This window comes from Micrasema longulum, unplaced genomic scaffold, assembly GCF_059751315.1.
Source record: "Micrasema longulum isolate JH-2025_06_02 unplaced genomic scaffold, ASM5975131v1 h1tg001143l, whole genome shotgun sequence".
Lineage (NCBI taxonomy): Eukaryota > Metazoa > Arthropoda > Insecta > Trichoptera > Brachycentridae > Micrasema > Micrasema longulum.
In genome coordinates, this window is record NW_028278331.1 from 320,014 (window position 1) to 334,690 (window position 14,677).

The 14,677-nt window shown below is 31.6% G+C and overlaps 1 protein-coding gene across 1 annotated transcript in view; it reads left to right on the top strand.

Annotated features, from left to right (window-relative positions):
* Positions 1-14,677, top strand: part of LOC148276811 (lachesin-like) — a 53,681-nt gene that overhangs the window by 10,884 nt on the left and 28,120 nt on the right. Inside the window, exons 3-7 of the mRNA XM_088233715.1 lie at positions 4,260-4,388; positions 5,671-5,808; positions 6,532-6,681; positions 8,848-8,922; positions 9,085-9,165. Of these exons, the coding sequence (XP_088089841.1) occupies positions 4,260-4,388; positions 5,671-5,808; positions 6,532-6,681; positions 8,848-8,922; positions 9,085-9,165 (573 nt within the window). The remainder of the gene's footprint in view (positions 1-4,259; positions 4,389-5,670; positions 5,809-6,531; positions 6,682-8,847; positions 8,923-9,084; positions 9,166-14,677) is intronic.

A 14,677-nucleotide genomic window follows, 5' to 3' on the forward strand; every position in this document is an offset into this window, starting at 1 on the left:
TCTTATGGTGCATACGGCATTGCTTAAGTAAATGCGATATATCTCGATTACATTTTTTTTTTTTTTTTAAGTTTTTTAAAAGTCACGTTCTTACAATTTACCCAAATATCACAATTTTTGTGGCCATTTTCAACGAGTTGTAAATAACTCACTATTAGAAAATGGAAATTAAGTTAGGGTAAAGTAGGGTTCGTACCTCGGACCTCTGGCCCGCGAGTCTGCAACACTAGTCACGGGACCACAATCCGATTATGTTATAATAGGGCAAAGTGATCAGACTTACGTTTCAGATGCCAGTCCAGTGACGATGAATTATTTCAGTGAAATAAAATATCACCGTTGAAAACAAATATTTCATTTAAATTTTCCCCGGAATCTAGCCCACCCGGTACCGAAAGCACGATAGGCCAATGCGCCAACCACTACACTACGAAGCGTACTTTTTTTCACTCGATTGAACTTTTTCGTATTATTAACTCAAATCAGTCATCGAGTCAGACACTCGTCCAGGGTGCTGGTTCTATTGTTCACTTAGAACTGTGTCATTCATCCGCCTGGACACAGGCGAAAAATAGTTTGGTCCATAAAATACTAATCAATTTTGTGTCCTTATTTTTTATGAGCCACTCTCCAAGCATAAGAGATAGTTTCTTTTTTGGAAAATTACAGCTTTTAGATTAACTAAACATATTAGATACTTAATGTAAACGTATTAATTAACGATAAAAAAAAACTTACATATTAAGCAAAAAAAGAGACCATTAAAAAATACGAGTATAGATATTCAGAATCTGTTAAAACTTTTTTATTCATTATTAATTAATTTGATCTTATATCACATTCCGTAGTTTGTTTTGGAATATTGGATGTTGTACATAAATAATGTAAAAAATTACATCATATAACTGGAACTCAGTAAATTTAGTAGCTAATGACGTCAAAAATAAATTGAAATTATGGTTTGACAAAAATATATTATCTTTAAATAGGGAAAAGACAAAAATCATCCAATTTTTTTTAACAAAACAAATTTAGATTCAGTAGTAAAATTAATTATTCACCAAAGCAATTGCAACAAAACTAACTGCGATATTACATGTACAGTATTTGATACAATAGATAAAATTAAATATCTCGGTGTATACATAGACCAAAACTTAAAATGGAAAGACCATATTAGTGAACTAGTCAAACAAATTAGAAAATTTATATACATTTTAATTATATTAAGGAATATTTTAAAAATCAACAATTTAAAAATGGCTTATTACTCAATTGTACAATCTTTGTTACAATATGGTATTGTAGGGTGGGGTGGTTCATACGCCAATATATGAAACCCTCTTAACATAGTACAAAGATGAATTATTAAAGTAATTCTAAAGAAACCCTCAACATTTAATAATGAAAGTCTATTTAAATTATTTAACGTGTATACAGTAAACACTTTTTATAAAATTAATTCTATTATTCAAATAAATAAAAAAGAAAAAAGAAAAGAATTTAAGATGAATAAGTCACTCAGATACCAACATAATATTAAAATTCCTAAATTGTAGTAAAAGTCATGGTCAAAATAGCTTTGTCTCCAAAGGTGTAAAAAAATATAATAATCTTCCCAATGAACCAAAAACTATTAAAAATAATGTTTCAATAAATATATATTTTTTTAAATCTGAAGAAATTTTTTGAACACGTGTAAAAACTATATTAAATTTTAATTGGTATGAATGTATTTTTGTTTTATGTTTTTTCTTTATTGGTTTGCAGCAAAGTCCTGCATCTCGTCCTCCATTGGTCTCTATTTTCTGCAGCCCTCTTCAGCTTGACATATGAGGCGCAGTTTAAATCTTCGCACACTTGCTCCAAATATTCCCGTCGGGGGCGCCCTCTATAATTTGTCCCCTTAGCCATTCCCTCTATGATGTCGTGCAGGAGACCCTCATGGCGCATAATGAGATGGTTTTGATTAGGTGCCAACCTTCTTCGATTCTGTTGAGAACCTCGTCATTAATGATGTGGTCTCTCCAGCAAATTTCTAATATTTTTCTGTAGCACCACATCTCGAAGGCCTCTAGTCTTTTTTATCTCTTTCTGTAAGGCACCATGTCTCACAACCGTACATCAATATGCTCCAAACATATGTCTTGGCAAGTTGCTTGCGGAGTTTCAAATTGATATTATTTGACTCAAAAATCTTTGATTTTTTGTTAAACGCAAGCCTTGCTTGCTGCTCTTATAATAAACAATAAACAACTACAACAGTGTAAGTCACTCTCCAAGCACAAGAGTTAGTCTCTTTTTTGCTATAGTGATAACAATTACTAGATGTGTAAAAGTAGATATGTATAGAATTTTTTAAAAACATGTACCTTTTATGAAATTTATTAATAAAAAAATTAAAAAAAAAAATATTATTTGTAATTTAAGTTGTAATTTAATTTAATATATGAAGAATTCTAATCATTGCACGTATTTAATCAATAAGCTAATGATTTCGTCAGATTTTTTATGGTTTTGAAGAGGTTTGGAATCAATTTATTTATAGTTTTACTCAATAAAAACAAGGTATATTATTTTAAAATTCACGAAACTTCCATGAATATATTGCAAGCCGTAGATTGACTTTAAGCAGAGTTCGTGACTGTCACGTATTTGTTAGAAAACTTTCTACTGTACCATAAATCTATTTTTATAATATGTATACCTTCCCTCGATTTCGACTCCTTACTGCATTACGAATTGCTAATATTTAGTATATATTTTTACCTTGAAATAATATTGAAAATTACAATTAGTTAATTATTAACTACGTGTTTATTTTTTTTTTGTTTAAAATCACAAAGTGCTTCAAATATTAATTATTGTACTACATTATATATAAAAAAAAAGTGTTTTTTTGAGGATGTAACAAATAATTTATAGTTCTTACTTTTTAAGTGGTTTAATATGACCTGTCATTGGCTGGTTTAAGTGGCCACTTTACACACTGTGTAATATTCACCTTTTGCAATTCCCGCAGATGAAAGAATTGGAGAAATATGGATGTTCAAACATAGACGAAATAGTGAATGTTACACAGTGTGTAAAATGACCCCTTAAACCAGCCAATTAAAGTTCGTAAACCTAGGCTTCCATGTTTTCTTCTCTAAAATGTTCACCATTGCTGTTGTAATTTGTTAATCTTAATAACTCCCTACGAGGTGAAATCCAGTATTTTGTCTACAAACATTTGGACAGATTCAAAATATTGGTTCAATATTTGTTTACCGAATGGTTTAAGACATGAAATTCTTTTAATATTTAATTTTATGAAAAGTTTAACCTTTAATGTGTACTTGCAATAATAGTAAACGAAAAAAAAATTCTAACTCTATGGTTAAAATGTATAGTTTTATAGACCAGGGGCAGCTTTAGCTGGCTCTAGTGATCAGTTAGATCGAGTGATAAGACCCGAAGTCTCTTTTCTACCCAGTGTCCGTACTCTACCAATACTTTTATTCATAATCAATGGTGCATAGAGCACTGCATCGGATCACCGAACGCACCGTATCTCGATCATCTGTTACGTGAAATTAAGGTGATCAGTGATCAGTCATATACTTCACTGTTCAGTCCGGGGACTATGAAATGTTGCTTTGTAAAAATAAATATTGCACATCGATGCTTCTAGGATTTGATCCCTTGTCCCGAGGAGCCAAAAATACTCGTCTAAGATACTGTTTCTATTCCACCCTCAGAACTGTATTTTTAACTTTACCATACATTCAGCACTAGAGTACTCGAACATAAATGTTTACCTTGATGCTCGCGTGGCCTACTATAGTAGGCCATAATAGTTAATGATTTTTTATTGTTTCGGGTATTTTTTTATGAAAAAGACACTAATCATAAAAACGTACTTTTATTTAAAGGTAAAAATCACAACATAAAGTTTCAACAATAGAGACGGACGGACACGGAGGCTTAACTTACAATTGTCTACTGATAAAAAAAAAAAGGATTAAAGTGTCATCCTGGATCACTATAGAAGTCCGCGCGAGTAGTCTAGTGATAATTCAATCACTGATTATATTACGAATACAATATTACTAGATATTTAAAACAATCTTTAAAGTATTGGTCTTCCTGTAACAGTTTTTTTTGTCTCGCCCCAATCGACAGTGCTAATAGCTATGATCGACTTGTTGGCCTCCGCTGTTGAAGATAGTTATAAGTCCTTGCGATATTTACATCTAATTAATTCGATGTTTGTTCAGTGAATGTGGTGGACGGAGAAGTTCTGGTCATCACGAAGGTGTCTCGCCTGCACATGGGGGCCTACCTCTGCATTGCCTCCAACGGAGTTCCTCCTTCCATCAGCAAGAGAGTCATGCTCATGGTACAGTGTGAGTATACATATATTATCAGTTTTGCTGTTCAAAATCATTGTCTATCTTTATTCTTATGTCTCTGAGCCTCCTCTTTTCTCCTCCACTTATCCCAACCCTGAGGTGCGCGCTGTCACTGCACTAGACTAATCGACGTTCTTTAATCCATCGTATCGGAGGATTTTTAGTGGTCATTTATTAGATAAATCGACATTTCCCGAGGCAAAGGATTTAAGCTAAAACGACAGACGCATCAACCTTCATTGACAACAGTCATCGAGCGAAGGCGATACAGCTTACTTAATCATATATTACGGATGCCTTCCGAGAGCATTAACCACGCTTGCCTATTTTAGAAGACAACGGGTTCTCGCTGTCCTAGACTTCCACGGCTGACCGCCCGTCGGCAGTTCGAGACCTGACTTGAGAGGGCACACGGGAGTAGGCCGTGGATAGAGAGACCTGAAAAGATTTCGTGGATTCCTTATGCTAGGGAGCGGACATGTATCGACGTTTAGTTGATATTATTTCTCATAAAGCATGCGAAAGCTTGAATTTCGAAGCTTAAAGTATTTTTTTTATTAAATTCGCAATGATTTTGTAGTTCGCAAATCTACTTTCATGAATACTAATTGGCGAGTTCGTGATTCTGAAGTTACCAGTGGTATTATACACTGTGCAATGGAAATATTATGTTCCCCAGAAAGCCATTAGCAAAGCGCAACAATAATTTAAGGCGAGTAATGGAAATTGCTAGTCAATTTCCCATAATAAAAAGCACTTATATTTAGATACATGTACAACTTATTTCTTTATAAGGGAAAAAAATAAAGGCATTGATCATAAAATTGGATATACGCACTAAATTAAAAATAAAGTAAGCGAAAATTATTTAAACTGATAGCAAATAAGAGAAGGCCTATACGTGCAATAATGAACGTATTTTTTACCTAAGCAAAATAGAAGCGTTTGTACTTCAATAGTTTTTAAGCGATCTGAGAGCTATGGACAACGTGTTGGCCTCTGTCCATACTCTGTCCATGTCCCTCATTAATCTGCATTGACTTTTTTTTTTTATTTATTATGCCGTAGAAATAATTTAGTTGAATTTTCTCTATGCAAAGCTTCCCGAGGATTAAACAGCTGCGGGTGGATGATTGACTTTTGGATTCCATCAATATGCTACGATAATAATTTTAATGTGTTTTGTCACATTGAATTTTTTCCCTAAAATCAAATTATAAGGTTCGTTTATACCTGTGCTCGTCCATTTTTAATCGAGCTTTGTTTTCATTGCCAGTTCCTCCGATGCTGTCAATACCGAACCAGCTAGAAGGAGCCTATATTGGGCAAGATGTCGCCCTGGAGTGCCACACGGAGGCGTATCCTGTCTCCATCAACTACTGGACTACAGACAGAGGAGATATGATCATATCAGGTAAACATTATTACTTTATTTAACTTTTTTGCGTTCTCATTTTTAATCTATCCGTTTGTGTAGTTTTTACTTGAAAAGAAATAGATATCGCTGGAATGATTCCTTCACTTATTGTTGTTTTTAAGTTGATTTGTTTTATCGGAAAAATTCCAGCAATTTGTCCTCCAACTGTCCAGTCTAACACTTATTCGTTCACTTTTTCATGAATTGATTTTCATCTAGCTTATCTTGAATACGACTAATGGTAATTAAAGTCCATGCTTTATACATTAAAGGTACAATAAAAATAGCGGGGAAATATCACTTTTAAAAAAAAAAAAAATTAAAAGTATCTATGAAATACTGCCCAGTATTCTTTTTGCTACTTATAAGTAGCATAAAAATATTTTTTAATTTTTAATTTTTAATTCCCGCAAAAACGGACTTTGCATTGGCCATGCCCCTCATACGTCACAATTCATGGTAATTTTTAGCTTTGTTCCAAACTATTAAATTTTTTTTATCACAACTATCAATGCCAAACATGTTGCGTTTTTCTAGTGGCATATTTTTAAAAAATATTTTCTATTTTTAAGTTATCCATATTGATTTTGATAATAAAATTGATTATTTTAAATCCATTTCATATATTTTTATCGGTATTCGTGGTATGTGATATTTCCCTATTCTCCTTGTACTCCACAACATCGTGCATACCTCTTTACGTGAGTAATTATTCCACAGGCGAGAAGTACGAAGCGGTGTCCGTGGACAGCGGGTACAACCGATACATGATGCTGAAGATAAGGAGTGTGTCCTCCCGGGACTACGGCGCCTACCGCTGCGTGGCCAAGAACTCCCTCGGGGAGACGGACGGGGTCATCAGGCTCGAGGGTGATATGCTTTTTATTATTATTTATTTATTACGACTATTAAAATACTAAACACATATACATATACATATTCCTTTGCGTGCTTTAATAATAACATTACATACACACAATTATTACGTCAACATAATTTTTAAATTATTTGACCCATGCTGTCCTGCTTTAACGTTGAGTTAAAATTTAGATTTTTTTGCATCATAAACGTTTTTTCCCACTTCCATTATATTTTTTTACCGTCCTATATAAAATTAAATTCTGCGTCAGCGACTTGAGCTAAATGAGCCTGATCTTTATTTTTTCTCTGGTATTGTGATAATTTTTTCCGAAATTCAGTTTTATATTAACAAATATCATGGTATTGTAAAATATTATTTGTCTGTATGTAAGTATTTGTAATTTCTTGAACATCGATTTTACCTTCGGTTATCTATTTTTTTTTTTAATAATTCCTAGAGCTTTTATAATAAACAAATAATAATAAAATTATGAAATTTCCTTATTTCGGCCATTTTCGACACCAGATTTTATCTAAATAACCATCAATTTGTGGTCCCGTGATAGTGCTCCGGACTCCAGTACCTCAATCACAAATAACTATCGACGTGCTAATAAGCGACGTGATAACAATTTCTCACCGTGGTTGTTTATCTTCGCGATTACAATCTAACATCCTTAAACACCTTATATTTAATTTCAACATATTTACGTTTCGCGACGTAAAATCCTACTGCGCAATCACATAATTGAATTTCACCGGTCTAAATATGAAAAATATTCCTAAACTGCTGTTTTTATTAATTATTTATCATGCTATTCATTGTTAAAGAAAAGCAGCCGCCGTAGTTATTGTAATTTAATTTTCACTTTGTTGTATTAAATACTCCTTACAATTTTGCAAACGCAATATTTTGTATTATTTTTTACAGGTAACGCCGATTTTTCGCCAATGAACTGTTTTTATTTACGACGAAAACAAAAAACAAACCGACACGAGCGTTGACTTAAAAATTACACTCGCGTTGACTTATGATTGCGATAGGTTGAGCATGTTCATTATTGTTCACTGTGATCGCTCAAATGCTTAGCATTTTTTTAAGCACGTCGATAGTTATTTGTGATTGAGCTACAGACGAGGTCCTAGATTTGCTTTCCGCTCTAGCTAAAATTTGATTCCTACTTTCTGTCGCAGTTATTTACTATCTAGTTAAACATTTATTAAACTGTTAGTTTATAGTATTGAGGAGGAAATGTAAAATGTATTATGTACAATACGAAGGCATATATGCACTTTAGGGTACGAAAATGGTCAAAAATAAACAACGCTTATTGAGTCATCTATACAGAATAGTATTATTTCGTGTGCCATCTACAATGACGAGACAAAATCTCCTAGACAATGCGTCAGTAAATCGTGCAAAACAATCCGCAATACCTAGAATCTGCGAGCTATAACGATATATATTGAGCATAAGATTCCTACACTTACGAACAATACAAAAAAATGTGTTAATATATTCGTCCATGCAGTTTGTTTATTTATTTATTTTTATTTAGGAAAAAAACAACAGTTTTTACATATATTGTATAAAAAAAATAAGAATGCATATGAACAAAAATTGTAAAAAAAGTCAATAAAAATTTTCCACTTTTGTGTAAGATATCGATTAAGTACACTATCGAAATAAAAGCAATTAACAATTGTTAGGCACTTAGAAGTTGCAAATAAAATAAAAATAAATATACCTATATACAGTTATAAAAATAAAGTTAATGGAAACAACATAAATTTAAATTTAAAGAATAAGAAAAGAAAAAAGTTATATAAAAATAATGTAAAAGGTACAAAAATATAACAATTAACATACGAATACATACATAATTACTGACATCGTAAAACTAAATGGGTGTACTGTCTATGAGGAATTTTCTATATTTCACATTAGAGAGATGAAAAATGTCTGCGTGACCGGAGAGAACAGTATTGTAATAATGACTTGCTCTGAAGAAAAATACTTTTTTCCTTGAGTTAGTCCTAGTTTACCTTGTATTATGATGATGAGATTTTTAACATACAACTAAATGCCTCATCTGTACTTTTTGTCTGTCCAAATACGAATCTGCTAGTAAGCGTTAAAACGTTTGGTTTGTTTGATCTGTGTTTTTTTTGCAGAAATACCTGCCCCATCTACAACAACATCTTCCACAACCCTCCCTCCTCCGATGCCTGTTTCAGCCAAGAAAAAGGGTAACACATATTGACTAACTATCGAAAAAATTTAATACCTGCTCTGAATTTAAAATATGTCAGTCAGATAGTTTGGTATTTTTAATATCCGGCAGTTCGTCATTTCTTGTATTGCATTGTATAAAGTAGAAAATCTAATAATTTTTAATATTTTTATTACAGAAAAACATCGGAACAAAAAACAGAACTCCATGGAGAATAAGGCGATGAATGACTATGACGTCAAGGAATGGAAGGATTCGGGTAAGTAACAAATATTTTTTTGTATGTTAAACTTCGTAAATAATTAAATAAGTCATTTCGGTTACGGATTAAATGAATATAAACGACACTACTGTGCGTGAACATCGCGCAACATTTCAGACCAACCTACGGAAGGCGCTGTGAAAACATAATAAAAGAAGAACGCGGGATAGATAATTTTATTTTCCACGCCGACAGCCTCCAAACTAATTTTTCGAATGTCAATTATTCTTTGCATTGTAAATTCAGTAAAAAATAAATCTCAAAACCATCAACACCCGGTTTGTGCAAATAGTACTTAAATTTATTTACACTTTTTAAGCGATGTTTTTTATTTATTTTTATATATATTAATAGACAGTGCCGTACAATATTTCTTCCGTGCACGGAAAGGGGCATAAAAATTCATAAAATGGTCAAAATGACTAAAGTATGCAGTTAAGAAGCTATTTTTTTTACGCATTTTTGGTGTATTTGTCATAAGTCTAGATAGTATAAATCCAAAAATAAATTAAGAAATAAGTTGAAATTTTCGTAAATTAGCTTTTATCAGAAATTTTCACTCTCTCAAAAGTTTCTCCCTTACCAACCAATATTGAATTTTGAGTTTGCTATTAGTTATTTATACTAATCAATCGTTGCATTACAGGTCAAAACGTCTATGGTAATACTTTTATCAGATTTTTTTATTATTTTGTGATCCAAAAGACTTAAGTCGTGTAAAAAATCAAATTAAATGCAAAGTTTAAAAAACACAAAATATCAAGAATAATTTTCTAAGTTTGTAAAAAAATACTCAAAACAGTTGAATTCTTATGATTTGGCATCTGTTTTCTCGATTTTTAGACACACTCGAAACTTTGATTGGCTCTCCTGAAAAATCGACTTTTTTGACTTAAGCCCTTTTTCCCGCGCCCGGAAGATTTTTTGTCAGCAGTTCAACACACGACAAATTATCACCCGTCAAAAAAGGAAAAAGAAAACTGACCTTTGAATACCCACAATGGCATCCACTCCGATCCGTATTTCTTCACACACGTCAATGTAGTGATTTGTGTTGTTTTTGATGAGCACAATGCAGCGATGATAATCTTGAAGAACAATTTTGATGAACAAGTCAGTAAGAAATAAGCAAAAATATCAAGTCCGCGTTTTTCAACACACACTGTCGGATATTTCCCGAGCGCGACCATACCGAGCAAGCGAAAACGATGCCAGCCAATTCTTGAATTAAATGTGTGGTATTCAACTACACATTTTATTCAAGAATTCAATTAAATGTGCAGTCATGAAGAGATTTAATTGAACCCTTCTTGACAGGGATAATCATCGCGTAAAATTGAACTGCTGGCCACAATACGTATCATTTAATAATCATAAGCTACATATATATGAAATGACTCGAATTAAATAATATTATATCAGGATTAGCTAACACCGGATCTATTTAATAAATAATGTATGAACCTCTGTTAATTTAAATAAATATTTTTCATAGATAATTTTCAAACACATTCAAATATTTGTACTAACAAATTTAAATAAGCGGAAAACAAAAATCGGCCGGGGGTTACAGCGGGCTAACGAGATCCACCACAATAACATTCTGCCCTTAAACTATATGAAAAGCAAATTATTTCCTTATGAATAACAAATTTGTTCATAACTTTATTTTGTTACTCATTGTTTGGATTAATAAAATTCTAATATTTAACGACTACAAACGCGTTTTATAGCTAAAATATGATTTTGAAATGAGGAACAGACTTTTGAAATATGAAATAACGATGTTAAAAATAAAAACACGTTATTATTATTTGCATTGAAAATATAAAAAGTTTTTTTTTTATTTTTTTAAATATACAAGAATGTGATGAATAGTTGTAATAACACAATGTTCGTGTATGAGGGCGGATGTAATAGGCTGTAAAAACGGGGGATATGTTAAAAATTACCCAGATGTTTTATTTTTAATGTAAAGTACTAATTTATTAGTAAGAGCTTAACAGTTATGAAAATGAATTTGACATTCAAAGAAAAACAAGACTCATATTGTTTTTATTGAAAAATGTCACCAAAGAAATTTAACATCCAAGAACTTCATGAAAATGAGACGGTGATCTTTGAAAAGCATTTCTAAATGTTCTGCAAATTAAGCATCATTTTGCCATTGTACACCATCACAAACATCAGTTGATAAAATTTGCAAATGAAGTTCAGGCACAAATCAACAATATTAGATTTTAGTCGACAATTTGGTTTATGATACAGTTCATTATCAATGTGGATAATTTGTCGACAGCTATATACGAAAAAGTATTGGTACTGGAAAAGTGTCAGGAATACAACACAGACACTTACCACCTGTTTGTCGACTTTAAGGCAGCCTATGATAGTGTAAACAGAAATTAACTATATAAAACGATGGCTGAGCTTTACATCCCAAATAAGCCGATTAGACTTGAGAGAATAACAATGAGCCTGACTATATGCAAAGTGAGGATCGATAAAGATCTCTCAAAACCCTAGAATAGAAGTATTGTGGCTTACGACAGTGGGATGCGCTTAAGAGAGTTATTATTTTTCATAAAGATGGGTTTGTTAACACGAAATTGGTATATGCAAATTAATAAATTAGTAGTTTTAGCTAAAAAATTAAATATACACGTACGTAGTTTACTTTTCTAAAATTTATATTTTCAATGTTTATACATTGCTTGTAATTTTTTAAGTGTATTTATTAAATTTTAAAGAATACTATGTAATTTTAGATGCGTACAAATATGTTTCAACTAGTAAAACAGTTATTATGTGCACAAATAATTGCTCCTTTGCAGCACTGTTATATTAAGTCAGCTTATTATTTGACGTAAACGAATCCGAAAACATGTTAAATTATTTTTGAGTGACGCAATCCATTTAAAAGAACCGATTTCAAAGTTATTTACATACATAGGTAAGAGCTTTCGTTTTGAAGCACACACGACGTGTTTCCTTCTTTTTAAATTTAAGAAAGCAAATCGTAACTCGATATAATATTCAAACTCAAGGTACACACTGTAGACGCACTGTATTGTTACGACACGCCAAAAAGGTTCTGAATGGATCCACAGTCCGGCAGTGTTCAGTATTACAGCGTACACACGTACAGGGCTGCCCCCTGTCCGGGTGTGACCCGGAGTCCACTGCTTTAAATAGTGCATATCCGAGTTACGGGTTAACATACTGCATCTCAGGATCAAAAAAAAATTTACACGACTTGGCATGATGTTTTAATATTTTTGTCAGAAATATTTCTAAAATCACTTTCAAATAAAAACGTGTTTTGAAAAATCGATCTGGCCCCACAATAACTGTTTAAATTGTATTGTTATATGTACCTTATAGTTATTAAATTTAAGTTACGTAAATATTTCATTCAATTCAATTCATTTATTTAAACTAATACACACAAAACAAACTAAAATTTAACACGCACATATTATAAAATAAATGAAGAATTCCTCTAAAATGTCATGTTTTGTTTATAATATTTTGAATTTTTCCGAATGTCCGCACATAAAGACAGATTTAACTCCACAAGATATTTCGCTAACTGCGACAGAGAAAGAAAACTTTTTTTTTTAAGAAAGAAATATTAGCGTTATTATAATTTATCCAAATATTTCTATTATTGTGGCCATTTTCAACGAGTTGTAAATAACTCACTATTAGAAAATGGAAATCAAGTTGGGGTAGAGTGGGGTTTAAACCTTGGACCTCTGGCCCGTGAGTCCGCAACACTCGAGTTGGAGTAGAATGACCACGGGAACACAACCCGATTTTAGAGATGGGAATATGGAAGTCTTGGCATTTACTGGGTTTATGACCTGGCATCGGTTGATTTAAGTAGCCAATGTTGACATGACCATCTAAACCAAGAAAAAGTTTTAAAAGTTATTAATATTTTCAGGCGTTCCCTTGTATGTTGGTGAACTAATTTAGTCAATTGAATCTTACCCGCATCAACAAAGGTTTTAGCTCATCAACAGTTAACAAAAGTTAACCGGTGTAAGTATTTAAGAAATATTATACTTAGGCAGAATGGTGAATGTCAGTCAGTGTAAAGTGGTCGATAAATTAGCCGATGACAGATCGTAAGAACTGTAAATGCTTAGGCTTCCACATTCCTTTCTCTAAAATGTTATCCAGCTTTGTTGTCGTACAATGTTTTATTTTTCATTTAACTGGAATCCCCGGGCCTGCTCTTTTCGGAAGGTGGCAGCCCTATGTGCATACCTAATAGGGCTTTGTATTTTAACAACCCGTGAAATAAAGTGATTTATTCTCCGAGTTTGAGAACCATAAAATGAACATTTTTTTATTAAATAACATTTTTAAATCATTTTCCTGTCTAGTGAACTGATAAGTAAAATGTTTCAAGTACAGAATACGCCACTAATTGTGTGTAAACATAAAAACTCGTAAAATTGTTCATATGAATACTCCCATACTGATATGTATTTTTTCATCTTTTGTCAAAGACGCATTTTTACCAAAAGTTCTTTTTACCTTAACAAATGAAAAGTCTATTGGTTTTTATTAACAAAGCATAACCTTCGTTACTGTACAATTATTAACCTTTTGGATGATCTAAAACAAAGTTTGCCCACCTACTTACAAAATGGAAACTATCCTACCTCACACTCGTACTTAGATATGAACAATTGAAAATTTTATCCCTATTACAAAAAACAAAAAATTATTTAAAAGTTATTGAAACGGTTAAAACCAATTTTTTTTTTAAAATTTAATAAAAAGAAATATTTTCGTTTTTATATTTTACGCAAATGTTATTATAGTAAAAAACTCACTTTTAGAAAATGGGAATCAAGTTGGGGTAGAGTGGGATTCGAGCCACGGACCTTTGATCCGTGAGTCCGAGATACTAGCCACGGGACCACAACCCGACTTTTATTATTTTATTTTTATTTTTGAATTTATCTTTATTATTGACATGACATAGTAGCAATCACATTATTTATTTTAAGGTATAGTACATATTTATTAGAAGATTCAATAGTAAGAATTTAATGTTTCTTGAAACATAATGCATGAAAAATAGACAAAGACATATATATTTATATAAATATGTATATTTATATATATATATATATTTTATTAATTTATATAGTTACATAAAATTGTACATGTTTTTTTTCTATTACAATCTACTTTCATATATTTAGTTAATATTAAAACTATAAGTAAATAAAAAAAGAGACTAGCTCTTGTGCTTGGAAAGTAGCTTGCACTGTTATTGTTACTAAGTAATTTGAAGTTACATAATTTCAAATATACTTGAGAAAAAAAAAAAAATTCAAAATTAATAAAAAAACAGAAAATTATAATACAGTAATTCTATTAAATAAAATAATACTTTTTTCACACGGACTCTTTTTTCGGAATTTTAAGAAAAAAATATTTTGAATTAATTTAGAAAAATATAATAGTTTTAATAGTTTGGTTTGTA